The sequence below is a fragment of the Larimichthys crocea genome, chromosome X (assembly GCF_000972845.2).
Source record: "Larimichthys crocea isolate SSNF chromosome X, L_crocea_2.0, whole genome shotgun sequence".
NCBI lineage: Eukaryota > Metazoa > Chordata > Actinopteri > Sciaenidae > Larimichthys > Larimichthys crocea.
Genome location: NC_040020.1, coordinates 7,199,466 through 7,215,140, shown reverse-complemented (window position 1 = coordinate 7,215,140; position 15,675 = coordinate 7,199,466). Strand labels below are relative to the sequence as shown.

Sequence of the window (15,675 nt, the reverse complement as noted above, 5' to 3'; positions counted from 1 at the left end):
AACAATAATAAAAACATTGTGTTATGACGATAATAAAAACATCGTGTTATAGTTATAATAGAAACATCGTGTTATAGTTATAATAGAAACATTGTGTTATAACAATAATAAAAACATCGTGTTATAGTTATAATAGAAACATCGTGTTATAACAATAATAAAAACATCGTGTTATAACAATAATAGAAACATCGTGTTATAGTTATAATAGAAACATTGTGTTATGACGATAATGAAAACATTGTGTAATAATAAAAACATCGTGTTATGACGATAATAAAAACATCGTGTTATGACGATAATAAAAACGTGTTATGACGATAATGAAAACATCGTGTTATGACGATAATAAAAACATCGTGTTATGACGATAATGAAAACATTGTGTAATAATAAAAACATCGTGTTATAACGATAATAAAAACATCGCGTTATGACGATAATAAAAACATCGCGTTATGACGATAATAAAAACATCGCGTTATGACGATAATAAAAACGTGTTATGACGATAATGAAAACATCGTGTTATGACGATAATGAAAACATCGTGTTATGACGTAAACTTTTCATGTTGGTCGTCGTGGCAGTCACGCGCTGCCGTACGATGACCTGAGGATCTGAAGCTGTTGTTCTTTAACCAGGTGTATGACGGGCTGTCCATGCTCCGCCCCCCTCCCGTGATGTCACAGCCCTGTGTAGGTCATGGTCGTCTTCCTCCTCTCCTGGTTAACTGTGCCCTCTGTTTTGGCTTGTAGGCTAACACAGGAACAGGAAGGGTTTTGTCCCGCTCAGGATTTGTTGTAAGCCGTCAGGTTTTCCGGGAGCTCAGAACTATGGTGAGCTCTGACTGATTCATCAGATCGAATCTGGAATGATGCAAACCGGCTTCTGGCAGAGCACCCCCCCCCCCCCCTCCCACCCCCCCACCCCCCCAGTAATAGATTGTGTGTTGTATGGAAGAAGAAGAGAAGAAGACGAAGGAGAAGAAGAAGAGCAGACTGAGGTTTGAAGGTAGAGAAAGTGTCTGTCAGGATGTGTCACTCTGACTGCTTGCTGGACCTCGGTTCCTCTCTTTGACACTTTGTTTACACTGCAGGGTTCATCATCAGCCACACTGTAATTATTATATACATCATATTTATTGTGTTAATATCACAAGGCAGGAAATGATACTAATGCACATGTAACCAATACAGGGGTCCAAATGTTTAGGTTGGGGGACCAGATTTGGCCCACGGGTCACTGTTTGTTCACCATGCATCTCAATTCATGAGTGTGTAATCAGCTAAAAATATGAATCATGTTTTCATCCTAAGATGAGACATCTACAGACAGACATGAACTGAAGGAGAGGGAGCAACTTCATAATATAATAATAATAATAATAATAATAATAATAATATATGTAGTGGACGTCAGCAGCAGCTACAATCCATGAACTTGACGAGGCAAGAGCGTACAAAAACTTAAGTTAGTAACATGAGAAGAGCCTGGTGCATCATGGGAAGTGTAGTCCTATAGCAGCATATAATAAGAGATGGTCCAGGACTCACCTGAGCCAGGACAAAGAATAAGCTCTACGAAAAGTTTTAAGATACCAAATATTTGGATGTGTTTTATATTAAGAAGTACACAGCACTGAGATGATAGTACTACATGTGACACAGTAATCTACACACTTTCTTCTCTAACATACTGTAAAGTGGTAAAGGTGTGTACACAGGTGAGGATCATACTGACTAATGACTTACACTGTATAATTATGTGTGGGTGCTGATTGGCCGGGTGCTGATTGGCCGGGTGCTCCCCCTTGCTGTGTAAGCCTGATGCAGTGTTTTCGAGGGAACTCTGTGGTCCCGCCCTCTGCAGTGATTGGCGGCTCAGCAGTGTGTTGAGGCCTGCAGCAGGTTTCACTACATCTCCAGTGTTACAGTGACTCCCAGCTGCTGGTCGCCGGTCAGCTGACAGTGACGCTGTTGATGATGCTGCTGATGATGATGGTGACAGTGCTGATGCTGCTGTGTAACAGCTGTATCACTGCAGGTGCAGAGAAGCCTCCTCCTCCCCTCCTTCCCAGTCTGTCCAGTCCTCTATCAGAGCTGGTCTGACTGGAAAACACAGCGGACACTCTCCATTATATCTGCAGTCCGCCTGAGCTCTGCATGCACTGATGACGGCCCGTGGCACTGCATGCAGAACAGCATGTTTGAGACTGACATGCATCAACTGAAAACTGATAACCATTCATGGCTGACGCGTCGTACCGATGATGACGTACCGATGATGTCGAATCGATGATGTCATATCGATGATGTCATCTCGATGATGACGTACCGATGATGACGTACCAATGATGTCGTATCGATGATGACGTACCGATGATGTCGTATCGATGATGTCATCTCGATGATGACGTACCGATGATGACGTACCGATGATGTCGTACCAATGATGTCGTATCGATGATGTCGTACCGATGATGTCATCTCGATGTCGTACCGATGATGTCGTCTCGATGATGTCATCTCGATGATGTCATCTCGATGATGTCATACCGATGATGTCGTATCGATGATGACGTCTCGATGATGTCGTATCGATGACGTCGTACCGATGATGTTGTATCGATGATGTCTTACCGATGATGTCGTACCGATGATGTCGTATCGATGTCGTACCGATGATGTCGTACCGATGATGTCGTACCGATGATGTCATCTCGATGTCGTACCGATGATGTCGAATCGATGATGTCGTATCGATGATGTTCGTACCGATGATGTCATCTCGATGTCGTACCGATGATGTCGTCTCGATGATGTCGTATCGATGATGTCGTACCGATGATGTCGTACCAATGATGTCGTACTGATGATGTCGTAACGATGATGTCGTACCGATGATGTCGTACCGATGATGTCATCTCGATGATGTCGTACTGATGATGTCGTACCGATGATGTCATCTCGATGATGTCGTATCGATGATGTCGTACCGATGATATCATCTCGATGAAGTCGTACCGATGATGTCATCTCGATGATGTCGTATGGATGATGTCGTACTGATGATGTCATCTTGATGATGTCGTACTGATGATGTCATCTCGATGATGTTGTATCGATGATGTCATCTCGATGATGTCGTATCGATGATGTCGTATGGATGATGTTGTATCGATGATGTCGTATCGATGATGTCATCTCGATGATGTCGTATCGATGATGTCGTATCGATGATGTCATACTGATGATGTCATCTTGATGATGTCGTCTCGATGATGTCGTCTCGATGATGTCGTATTGATGACTATTTCCGCGTTCCATGTTCGAGGTTGTTGAGTTCAGAATAATCAGATTTAATGACTCTAATAATTCGTCAAACTTCTTCAATGATCTGCGATCTTCTACCAAAGCAAAGTTTCCCCCCTGAGGTCGTCTTCTCAGGCAGAGCTCATTCCCAGGCTGTTTGCTCCCCAACAGGCTCCTTTTCTAACCTTCGACTCAAACTCAACTCAAACTCCTTCAGCTTGACGGCCGACATCAACCTCATTTTTCATTTCTGGAGCTTGTTGGGAGCCGTGCACGACGTGGGAGTGTACGCTGCCTGACAGGCTGTACTCAACTTCCTGCATGACGATGGCGACTCCGTCAAGAAGACGAAGGCGCAGCGGCGACTACAGAAGAAGTATCCAACGAGTTCCAAAGAAATCACGTCAACATGAATTTTACTGTAAAATAAACGTCAGACATTTAAAAACTTTCAGTCTCAAAGAAATATTCATTAGATATTTGTGAGTAACCAGTTGACCAATAATTCTGCCAGCAGACGGTTAGCTTAGCATGAAGACTGGAAACTAGCAAGTAGCTGCCTACCAGCTAAGCTAGCTGGGGTCAGGTGATCATGTGACCGCGTCAAACCAAAAGACTGTTTAAGTTTTTATTACGCTATGTTACGTAACTTAACGCGACAACGTACGTGCGTCTTCCTAAACCGACTCACAACATTGACCATGTGTTTATGGTTACCATGGCGATGGAGGTCACGTGGCCATGGTCGTTGACGGATGAGTTTCCACACACACGTTAAGTTAGCTTCATGCTAAGCTCAGCTAACCCACAGAGCTATTATCAGGTGGTCCCAACATGCGAGTTCAGAGCTCAGTCCCGGAGCTCGGTGGGTCGGTTCTGGACCTGATCCGGTGCCATGCTGATGGTTGTTAGTTTAAATTTTTAAAAACTCCGGCCTGTTGTGCCGGTTCGGGTGATTCGGGTCGGGTCTGGATGAGAACAGAGTGTCCGGCTGCTTCCTCTGCACACATGATATTTGCTCCAGTTACTGCAAATACCATCACACCCCCAACCCCAACCCCTCCACCCCCACCGGCCTGTAGCCTGATCCAGCTGAAGAATGGCTTCAATGGCAGCCAGCCATCTCTAATGCCTGTTGTTATATTGGACTGCTGTGACCGGCCAGCACAGGGCTCGTGGTTGGAGATGTTTTTCATTCACTGATTGTTCTGCCCCCCCGCCCTTCTTTCTGCCCCCTCCCTCACAGATAAATGGCTCTTTTAAGCTGGGAGCTGCTCGTGTTCTGTCTGGCTGGCAGATGCAGTGCCTAGTCCCCGGCCTCCAGGACAACGCCAACATGAACGGGACGTCCGAGCAGGCCGACATCCTGCCGCCAAACTGCATGGTCAAGGACCGATGGAAAGTGGTGAGTCGGGCACCTAAAGGGTTAACACGTACAGAGGACGTGTGTTTGATGCTGTCGTCCTCTGAGCTTCCTTTGTTACGTAATGCAGCTCCTGTCTGAGCCAATCAGATCACAGCGTTTAGCCTGCAGGCTGTTTGCACTTGACTGATCAATGTACTGTCTCCGCTGAACCGCAGAGCTATAGCACAGCATACATACATACATATAGACCCACAGCACACACACATTTTGGAAACAAAAACATCAAATGATGGTCTCACTGAACTCAGACCACAGAGTCTCTGTAGGATGCTGTGCTAACCATGTGACAGTGTCACCAACACAGAACCTCCACACCATCACACCTCCTCCTCCATGCTTCATAGTGGGAACCACACATGTAGATACCATCCATTAACCTTCTCTGCATCACAAAGACACGGCGGCCTGAACCGGAACTCTGAGATTTGGACTCATCAGAGTTCACTCATCAAGTCCAGATTTCCACTGGCCTAATGTCCATTCATGCAGTCATTCAGACCATGAAGGTGTGATTCCCACACTCTGCTCTGAACACGTGATGTTGACACGTGTCTGCTACCTGAACTCTGCTGTTCAGTGCTGATCCGTGATGAACTTCTCTGCAGCAGAGCTAATTCTTCTTCTTGTTTGTAACGCTGAGATTAACAGCCTGAACTGATCCAGAGTCTGTTCTGCCTCCCAGCTGAAGAAGATCGGCGGGGGTGGGTTCGGGGAGATCTACGAGGCCTTGGACCTCCTGACGCGGGAGAACGTGGCGCTGAAGGTGGAGTCGGCCCAGCAGCCCAAACAGGTGCTGAAGATGGAGGTGGCGGTGCTGAAGAAGCTGCAGGGTGAGACACCTTCAACACACAGTCTGACATCTACATCCAGGTGCAGGTCTAGTTCAACTTTGAGTCTTCACAATTGATTAAAAGCTGAATTAGCATCACTTAGAAACTCTGACTAACTCTGTAAGTCTATCACTACCACAGCCACAAACACAGCCCACAGACCTGATATCCACCTGAATGAAACCACATAAAACCTCCTGCTGTGAGAAGTCCAGCAGAGAGCAGAGCAACACGGAAAAACATCTGCAGATAGAAACCAATGAAAGAGCACGGAAGGTTAATTAGAATAATTACAGGGTTCGTTAAGTTTAACAAGCTGGTAGCTTGCTGTTCAGTGAAGAGATGATTATTGATTAAACTCATCGTTATCTTTATTTTTATTTTCCAGGTAAAAACCACGTCTGTAAGTTTATTGGCTGTGGGAGAAACGACAAATTCAACTATGTGGTGATGCAACTTCAGGTGAGTCAGAGGGCGCACCACTATAGCCTGATGGGTACAGGAGGCTTTTATTGTGAAGGATTACAGACAAAAGTGTTGGAATGGGACATATTCCAACACTTATGTACCCACATAGTGACGTGTTGGAGAAGAGGTTCATGCCTGACCTCCAACAGGGGTTGTAGTCGTTTAATAATGAAGAGCAGATAGTTCAGAAGTGAGCAGGACTTCAGCTTCACACCAACCTGCTGTCTGAGAGACGTCATGGTGTCTGAATCAAAGCGAGCCAAAGAGTCGGTGTGCTGTGTTTGTTGTTAATGTAATAGACCCGACTTTAGACCCATGTGTCTCAGGTTTAACATTTAAACTGCAGGTAGATCGAAGTGTTACAAGTATTCATTGTAATTCATTGTCATTTTATCAGTCATTGTAATTCATTGTCATTTTATCAGTCATTGTAATTGTACAATATGTTTGTGTTGATTTGTTCTGTACACGTGACATCTATTGCACGTCTGTCCGTCCTGGGAGAGGGATCCCTCCTCTGTGGCTCTTCCTGAGGTTTCTTCCACCTTTTTTCCCTGTTAAAGGTTTTTGTGGGCAAGTTTTTCCTCACTGGAACCGAAGGTCTAAGGACAGAGGGTGTCACTCCCTGTACAGATTGTAAAGCCTCAGAGGAAAATGGACTTTGTGACTTTGGGCTGTACAAATAAAACCTGATTGATTTGATTTGATTTGATGAGTGTTTTAACGTACTGTGCTGCTGCAGGGTCGTAACCTGGCCGACCTGCGGAGGAGTCAGCCCAGAGGAACCTTCACCATGAGCACCACCCTGCGGCTCGGGAAGCAGATCCTGGAGTCCATCGAAGCCATCCACTCAGTGGGCTTCCTGCACCGCGACATCAAACCGGTACGACGGGAGCAAGTTTTCTTTTCTTTAAAGGTCTTGTGGTCGTTTCCTCCTGTGGTTGGAGGACTTCATGTCTTCTTCTTTTCCTGCAGTCTAACTTTGCGATGGGTCGACTTCCCTCCACCTACAGGAAGTGCTACATGCTGGACTTTGGTCTGGCGCGACAGTACACCAACACCACCGGAGAGGTCCGACCGGTAAGAAACTCTATCCACTTCGTCCGCGCTGTAGCACCGCCGGCCGGAGATCCAACTGAGACAGACCGAACCTCACCTGATCAAACAGGAAGTCACAGAGTAAGGTCACATGACCAGATGTATCAGCAGCGCTCAGGCTCCACATCAGATCATCATGTTACTGTTGATAAGATAATCATCATGCTAATATCTGAGTGGAGCGACTGTTCTCAATGTGACAAACACTTTGAGAAGCACGGGAGAAGATCGAAGATGGAGCTTTTTGTAGTCCATCTTCTGAACTTTGTAGTTTCACCACAGATCCCGTCGACCGTGCTCTGTTAAATAATGATGAAGCCGACAGAGTCAGGTCTTTCAGATCAGTCCACCTGAAGGATCATGTGATGAGATGACGTCAAACATCATTAGTTTAAATCCAGAGTGAGACGTTCAAATATTCTGTTCAAATGACGACTTCACTTCCTGTCAGATGTCAAAATAAAGCGCTGAAAATAAAAGTAGCGTTCGCTTAGACCGAACTCTGTCATGTACGAATGTGTTTGACCTCTGACCTGAAGGAACACAGCTGGTTCAAGTCTGATGATGATGAGATGACCTTCATCCTTTGCAGAGCGTGTTGATTCGGACACGTTCAGTCTGTTTTACTTTCTTCTTGTGAGATTTAATTTAATCATTTATTTCAAAAAATCCTAAAAAATAAATTGTAAATAAACTGAAATGAATGAATTCAATTTTAATTCACCAAATCTTTTATTAATTCATTCGTTTATAAAATGTGACAGAAGTTGATATTTATTTGTATTTATAGTCGATCTGTGCATCAAAGCCGACTTCATTTGAAGAAAATTTAAATAAATTAAATAAAAGGTCAAAATATATATAAATAATTATTGTTTAAATATTATTTCTGGTTTGTTTCATTTTTATTTAATTGAGACATTTGTTTACTTTTGATTGTGACAGTTTCATGTTTCAGTCTGTATCGATCACCAATCATCAATTCTTTTATCAGTGATTTATGTTTTATCTGTTGACTTGTTTTAATTTCATCGTTTTACGTTTCAGTCTTGTTGTTTTTTTGTTTTTCTTACAGTTCCTTTGGACTTATGATTTTGACGTGCATGCCTCCCGTTTCTCCATCATCTCCATGGTTACCCAGGGATGTGAGTGGTTTCTATAGTGACGGGGTGGGGGGGGGGGCGCATCACCAGCCGGCCGCTGAAGTTCAGTTTAACACTCTGTAGCACCGTCCAATCATAAGCAATCAGCAGGAGGCTGCGTGCAGTGGTGACCCCCGCCCCCCCCCCCCCCCGATGTTTCTGTCATTATTTGGTTATTTTGGTTTGAATTCATCCGAAACATGAATCCATGTTTCCACTTTGTGTTTGTACTGAAGAGTCGACATCAGCGACACGTCCTCGACCTGATGACCTCATCAAACCTGACCAGCACAGAGACGCTTTGAGACGTTTTAGGCAAATATTACAGACTGACACACGAGTATGTGACAGATTCAAACATTTCTCCCGTGTCACCGTCGGCTTCATTTGGTCTGTTAGCGGTGAGGAAACGGCGTGCAGGTGAGCTGACGCTGTGCCGGTCAGGTTTCAGAGCGTTTTACGAGATTAGTAACTAAAAATTCGACTTTAAACTGAAAACATTTGTGACAACGCTAACTTCAGATCACTAACTTTGCTTCGTCCTGTGTTCAGCCGAGGACCGTGGCAGGTTTCAGAGGGACGGTCCGATACGCTTCAGTCAACGCTCATAAAAACAAGGTCAGTGCTGTTTGTCTGTCCACGTGAAGCGGCGGCCGTGTTGGTCCTCACAGCTGCTCTCTGTAACCCCGGCGACTGATGATGTGTTTGTTTTTTGTCGTGTTCCTTCAGGAAATGGGTCGCCATGACGACCTGTGGTCATTGTTTTACATGTTGGTGGAGTTCGCTGTTGGACAGTTGCCATGGCGAAAGATCAAAGATAAGGTCAGACTGTTGAGAGATGATTGTATCTTTGGCTTCATCATTTCGTTGTAACCGGCTGAGCTGAAAGTGATTTTCTGTTTCTGTTCCAGGAACAAGTTGGTCAGATTAAAGAGCGTTACGACCATCGGATGCTGCTCAAACACATGCCTTCAGAGTTTAATATCTTCCTGGACCACGTCCTGGCCCTGGACTACTACACCAAACCAGACTACCAGGTACACACCGCGTAAAGTAAACTGTGTTTCACTGGACGTCAGTTCACATTCATGATCCGTCTTTTTCTTTCCTCCAGCTGCTCATGTCGGTGTTTGAGAACAGCATGAAGGAGCGAATCATCACCGAGAACGAGCCTTTCGATTGGGAGAAGGGAGGAAGTGATGTCACACTGTCGACGAGTGCCTCCACCCAACCACAGCACAACACCCGACCTACTGCAGCTATGGTGGGGTAAGAACCCAACCGCTTTGCGCCCCCTAAATGTGACACTGTCTGACTCTTTGGTGAAGACTCAAGAAAGACATGAACATGACGTGTACAAAACTACCAAAATAAGACAAGTATTGACATTTACAATCCTCTATAACACTTGTTGTTCCCACAAGCTGGGGAGTCCGAGTAGGTTGTTGAGGTCCCCTGAGCAAAGGTGTGGTTGGGGGATGGTAGTGACCTTGACAGCTCACTGGGTGGAGGGTTGCGTCTCTCTCAAGGGGTCAACAGAGCTAAAAAAAAAGCTTATGCTTTAGGGCTTATGAAGTTAATTATCTAAATATCAGAATCTCTTGTGTCCACAGAGCCATCGTGACGCCGGTTCCTGGAGATCTTCAGCGCGAGAACACAGATGATGTTCTGCAGGACGAACATCTCAGTGATCAGGAGAACGCACCCCCGGCGCCGCCCAGCCGACCGCCTGGGGAGACAGGTGTCCCGCACGCTGGCGAGCCGGGAGAGACCTGGGAGGACACCGACTTCAACCGCAACAGACTCAGGATCAGCCTAAACAAGGTGGGCAAGGAGGAATATTTGATGTTTGAGCTCTTAGTTAGTCGGTATGCTCAGTTTAAAATTGTGACCATAAAACATGTCCCTCCTCAGGGTGCTCAGGAGGAAGAGGCGGGTCGAGGGGCATGTCCAGTGTCACCAGTTCGAGGTGGAGCCCCTGAGTCACCAACGGGTCAGGGGCGGTCTTTACGGTACCGTCGGGTCAATAGCCCCGAATCTGACCGCTTGTCTGCTGCTGAGGGCCGAGTCGACGCCTACGGACAAAGGTGAGACCGTGGAGGGCAAGAGACAGGTCAAATATTATGTCCTTTTAATAGTCAGAAGATCTGAAAGACTTGAAACTGACCAAAGACACGTGACTTGACTTGGACTTGATCTCACGGCCACCTAGTCTGAGAGTTGACGACTTTGAAGAAGAAGTTGAATGTTATGACTCGGGTTCACCATTATTGACTTGGACTTTGGGGCTTGACCGAACTTGGACTTGCTCTCATGTACTTAAGACTTGACCTGGACTCACCTCAGTTGACTTGAGATCTTCCTATGACTTGAATTTTCCATCGAAGGCTCGAGGTAACCTGGGCTGGTCTTGACTTGACCTGGACTCACCCTCATCAACTTTCTTGGATGAGACTCATGACATCACTTGATTTGTGACTTACCATTGAAACGATGTTGGTCTTTCTGTACGTCCTCCAGGTCTAGGATGGACATCCTCGGCTCTCCATCTCGTCACGTCTACTCCTCCCAGCCGGCTCAGATGCTGTCTGTTGACCCTGGTTGCCGCGGTGACCGTCAGATCAGCGGCCGCCAGGAAGTGTCGGTGGCGTCTGTCGACCAGGAGGCGCACAGCAACGCCTTCATCCGCTCCGTCCCGCTGGCCGAGGAGGAGGACTTTGACAGCAAAGAGTGGGTGATCATCGACAAAGAGGCGGAGCTGCGAGACTTCCAACCAACCACGTCAGGAACCACTGACGAGGAGCCTGAGGAGCTCCGTCCACTGGAGGAGCAGGAGGAGAGGAGGAGGCTCAGGGCTGGAGGTAGGAGCTACTCACCCCCACTACACCCTCACCACTGTACACTGCAGCGAGCGAGCAAATGTTTTCTTGTTGTTAGACTGCTCTCGTCGTTAATCGTTTCATCGATTAGTTGGTCGTCTCCGACTCATTAATATTTTGTTGTCCTGCAGGTGAGCTTGTAGTTCGTCCAAAGACCCACACCAGGGAGAGCAGCCGAGCGATGCTAACGCTAACGGAGGAGGAGGCGTCAAGGAGGAGTGGCGGTAGCCCCGCCCAGTCGCCTTGTCACTCGCTGCCATCGGGACGCCCCCGCCGGAGAGAGTCGGAGCCCACTGGACCTCAAAGACCGGTAAGAGACCCAGCCAACCAATCAGAGGAGAGCTCAGCTCTCTGGTGGCACGTTGGCGGCCAGATGAGGACGTGGGCGGCGCTCTGCAGCTGCTGCTCCACCTCCTTTATCTGTCCGTCAACATGCACCTTAAAGGACAAATCCAGCATGAAACCACGACACTCGACACTCACCGCACAGCCACATGTTCATCACTCACACCTGGACACGTCTATGACACTCACACCTGGACAGGTCTATGACACTCACACCTGGACACTTCTATGACACTCACACCTGGACAGGTCTATGACACTCACACCTGGACACTTCTATGACACCGACACCTGTATGTCACCTGACCTGGACACCTACAGGCAGCTGTAACAACCAATGAGATGTCTGTAAGGCTCATACTACAGATACTACAGGTACTACAGTACTTCTTTGGAGGTATTGACTGAAACATGTGGACTCATGCTGGAATTGTCCTTTAAGCATATCACAGTGAAGACCTGCAGACGGACTCACTAGTTCTTCAGGAGTACTTCAGGAGTACTTCAGGAGGCCTTCAGGAGTACTTCAGGAGGCCTTCAGGAGTACTTCAGGAGGTCTTCAAGGTTACTTCAGGAGTACTTCAGGAGGCCTTCAGAAGTACTTCAGGAGGCCTTCAGGAGTACTTCAGGAGTACTTCAGGAGTACTTCAGGAGGCCTTCAAGGTTACTTCAGGAGTACTTCAGGAGGCCTTCAGGAGTACTTCAGGAGTCTGGCTGCAGGCTGTTTTGTGGCAGCAGCGTCCTGCAGCTGAACATCTGTCACATACAGTCATTCAATCAGCAGCTGATACTTAGATCTGATAGACTGACTTCAGGACAGAGATGAAGATGAACTCCATGAGATGTTTAAAGTTTGAGTTGAGTAAAGTGTGAACACCTCAGTGACAGCTAAATAAGTCTTTTCATGAATTCTGATTTTGTTCTGCTGTTCTTCCATGACGTGTCTTCTTTCAGACGAGGGGAAAGAAAACGTCCAAAAATTTCACATTTGTTTATTTTTGTCACTTTGTCTATTTGTGTCTGTAGATGTCACCAAAGGTTACGTTAGATAACGTATGATTACGATGTTATGACGTCCTCCGACTGCTCAGCTTCAGCTCTCTGTCATTTACACACTTTATGATGGACACATAGCAGCTAACCGCCAATTAACTGCTGCTAACTGAATCTGCCGTTAGCATGCTAACAGAACCAGGCTCAGCAGCCGGACCGGACCGGGTTCAAGCACAGCCTCTGAGACTAACAGGGACTAACGTTACAAAGAAAGTACCAGGAGAGCTAAGCTAACACAGCTAACACTGAGGATCCAGCTGGTTTGGAGCTAGTGCTAACATAGCTAACTGCTAACATTAGCTTCCATGACTTGATGTAAACATTGATCAGCAGAGAAGCGCTAACTGTGGTTAGCCATGTAGCTAACTGAACTGACTCAGCCCGGGACGCCAGGATCCAAACCCGGCAAGAAAACCACCTGATAGGCTGCTGTGTTCACTGTTAGACTGGACACTGCCGGTTCAGAGGTTCTGTTGCCGTGTTCGCTGTTAGACTGGACACTGCCGGTTCAGAGGTTCTGTCACTGTGTTCACTGTTAGACTGGACACTGCCGGTTCAGAGGTTCTGTCGCTGTGTTCGCTGTTAGACTGGACACTGCCGGTTCAGAGGTTCTGTCGCCGTGTTCACTGTTAGACCGGACACTGCTGGTTCAGAGGTTCTGTCGCTGTGTTCACTGTTAGACTGGACACTGCCGGTTCAGAGGTTCTGTTCAGTCACTGGAAGGTAGACGCTGACGCTAGCTGGTAGTGCTAACTGTGAGGGTGCTATTGGCTGCTGTAAACGCCAATCAACATCCACAATAAGCCCCTCCCTCTGTGAAACAGGAAACACGTAAAAATGAGGAAGCAAACTGAATAATGTTAATGTCGACAGTTTTATTCGTAACACCGCGCTGCGACACGTTCACGTACGAACGCTGGAACATTGCAATGAACTTCCTGTCAGAGGTGTCACCTGATTGTTGATCCACAGGTGTGACGTCATGTTGTCTGTCACAGCTGATTCATACGAAGATCATTTAGATGAATATATTATAATATTATCCTTTAGGACTTCTGGGTGAAATTAAAGATGAAAGTAATAAATAAAATATTAAACCAACATCTGTTATATAAATAAATAAATAAATAATAAATGACATAAACACAAAATAAATAAAAATAAACTTCTATGGAGGAACAAACCCGACTAATTAAAGGCTCGTTTAAAGGGTCAGTGTGTCAGATTTAATGACGTCTCTCCGTCGGCTCGTAGTTTCAGAGGCGAGGGGGCTGCAGTTGTCGTCAACTAAATCCGACACACTGGACCTTTAACGAAGGCACTGACGGTTTATTGAGTGTCTGCAGGGTTCATCCTCAGGAGAACTTCTCCTCCGGTGATCAGGCGTTAGGGTGGAAAGGTCAAAGGTCACCAGAGTCAGGAGGGTCGACCCTCTGGGGAGTCTGAATCACTGATCTCATGGACGTGGAATCATTGAATTGAACTTTTTATTTCACATTTTTCATTTTCAGCAGGTTCTTCATGGCTGTGCTGATTTTTATCGATTCTTTTATTTTTATTTGATTTTTTTATCCATTTTTGTTCCGTCGTTCGTTCATGTTTGATTTATTCATGCACTCATTAATTAATTAATTAATTCCCTAATAAGTCCGGCTTGCTCCTCCGTACTTGGTGGCTGCTGTTCACAGGCTGTGACATCATCGCTGATGTCATCGTTTAAACGCCTCGGCTCGTCTTTTAGTCACTTTTTTTTTTTTAGCTTTCGTGCCGATAGACTCGGGCTCTCCGCCGCCAACCATCGAGGACTGCCATTCTCTTTTTCTCCCCCTCCTGCTCCTCCTCCACCTCCTCCTCCTCCCACCTCCTCCACATAACTACTGACGCCTTTGCCCCCCCCAACCTATCGCTTTAAAAGTACACAGTATGTCGAGTTTGACTCGCCTGAGGAGAGAAAAGAGCGAGGGTGCCATTGGGACGAGACGAGAAGAAATAAAGTGATGTTTCGGGGTAAGCACAGTTTAGGAATAGTCCTTTACTCTGTTCTCTCACTCAGTTTCTGTTCCTCCTCTTTCCTTTCTCCTTTGTCTTCACACATTCTCCTCCTTTGCTTTTTGTTTTTTGACTCCTCCGTCGTGTGTCTGTGTTTCGTGTGCCTGATGACTCCATCTCTCCATCCTTTCTGTTCCTTTGTTTCCTTTTGCATCATTGTTTCCTTCAGAAGCTCAGACTGTCAGCTGTGCAGACAGACTGTTGTAGATGAGTCAGTTCAGTGTGTGCAGTGCTCGTGCTGGTGACTCTGTGTCCTTTTAAACTGCTTCTTCTTCTTCTCCTTCTCCTTCTCCTTCTTCTTTGTTGGGGGGGGATGCTAGTCTGACCAATCTGGCAACCCGCACAGCTAACAAGTCTTAATGTTAATCTGTAGACAGAGTGCCAGATTGACGCCAACACTCCTTAAGCTCCTCCCTTGGCAACCTTTGACCAATCAGCTGAAGGCTTTAGATGAGCGAGAGCACCAATCAGCTCTCTCCCATCCAACGCCCGGTCATGGAGGGGGAGGAGACGAGGGCAGGAAGTCAAACAGAGTGTTGGGACGTAGCCGTAGGAGCAGATTTATTCAAGCATTTTCAAAGAGTCGCCTTCTGCTCGCTAACCCCGCCCTCCTCTCTCTCTGATTGGTCTGTTTGCAGTTGGAAGAGGACAGGCACCAACCACGGCCCAATCAGCTGAGGAGGCTGGCCTCCTACGTCTTCTCCTCCTCCACCCTGGAGACGGAGCAGTATCCCCACGGAGGAGGCAGCTTCATCCAGAGGAGCCGCTCGGCCGAGAGCAGCCCCGCCCACATCACCGCCGCCAACGCCTCGGTGCGCCGCCGGCACGCCGGCACCCTGCCGACGCCCGGCAGCCCGCGGAGCAGACACTCGGTGCTGAACGTGTCGAGGACGCAGCTGCAGCAGATGTTAGCCAAGCTCATGAACAAGAACAGCAGCTGAGAGACGGACACGTCACATGACACGCGTCACATGACACACGTCACATGACACGCGTCACATGACACACGACACACGACACATGACACAAGTCTGTCAAACTTCATTTGATTCGTCCTCCATAAACTGACTG

General features: G+C 46.8%; 1 protein-coding gene across 3 annotated transcripts in view; it reads left to right on the top strand.

The window, feature by feature from the left end:
• The window catches only part of ttbk1a (tau tubulin kinase 1a), a 52,472-nt gene that overhangs the window by 29,018 nt on the left and 7,779 nt on the right, over positions 1-15,675 (top strand). For 2 of the 3 annotated variants that reach the window (XM_019272808.2, XM_010752733.3), the window contains exons 2-14: positions 4,561-4,719; positions 5,423-5,570; positions 5,959-6,032; positions 6,781-6,921; positions 7,014-7,118; positions 8,831-8,896; positions 9,008-9,100; positions 9,190-9,315; positions 9,393-9,547; positions 9,892-10,102; positions 10,193-10,365; positions 10,799-11,139; positions 11,289-11,467. In XM_019272808.2, coding sequence (XP_019128353.1) covers positions 4,612-4,719; positions 5,423-5,570; positions 5,959-6,032; positions 6,781-6,921; positions 7,014-7,118; positions 8,831-8,896; positions 9,008-9,100; positions 9,190-9,315; positions 9,393-9,547; positions 9,892-10,102; positions 10,193-10,365; positions 10,799-11,139; positions 11,289-11,467 — 1,920 coding nt within the window. In that variant the 5' untranslated portion in view covers positions 4,561-4,611. Of the gene's footprint in view, positions 1-4,560; positions 4,720-5,422; positions 5,571-5,958; positions 6,033-6,780; positions 6,922-7,013; positions 7,119-8,443; positions 8,699-8,830; positions 8,897-9,007; positions 9,101-9,189; positions 9,316-9,392; positions 9,548-9,891; positions 10,103-10,192; positions 10,366-10,798; positions 11,140-11,288; positions 11,468-15,675 lie in introns of those variants that run through there. The other variant, XM_010752734.3, reaches the window with a different exon arrangement.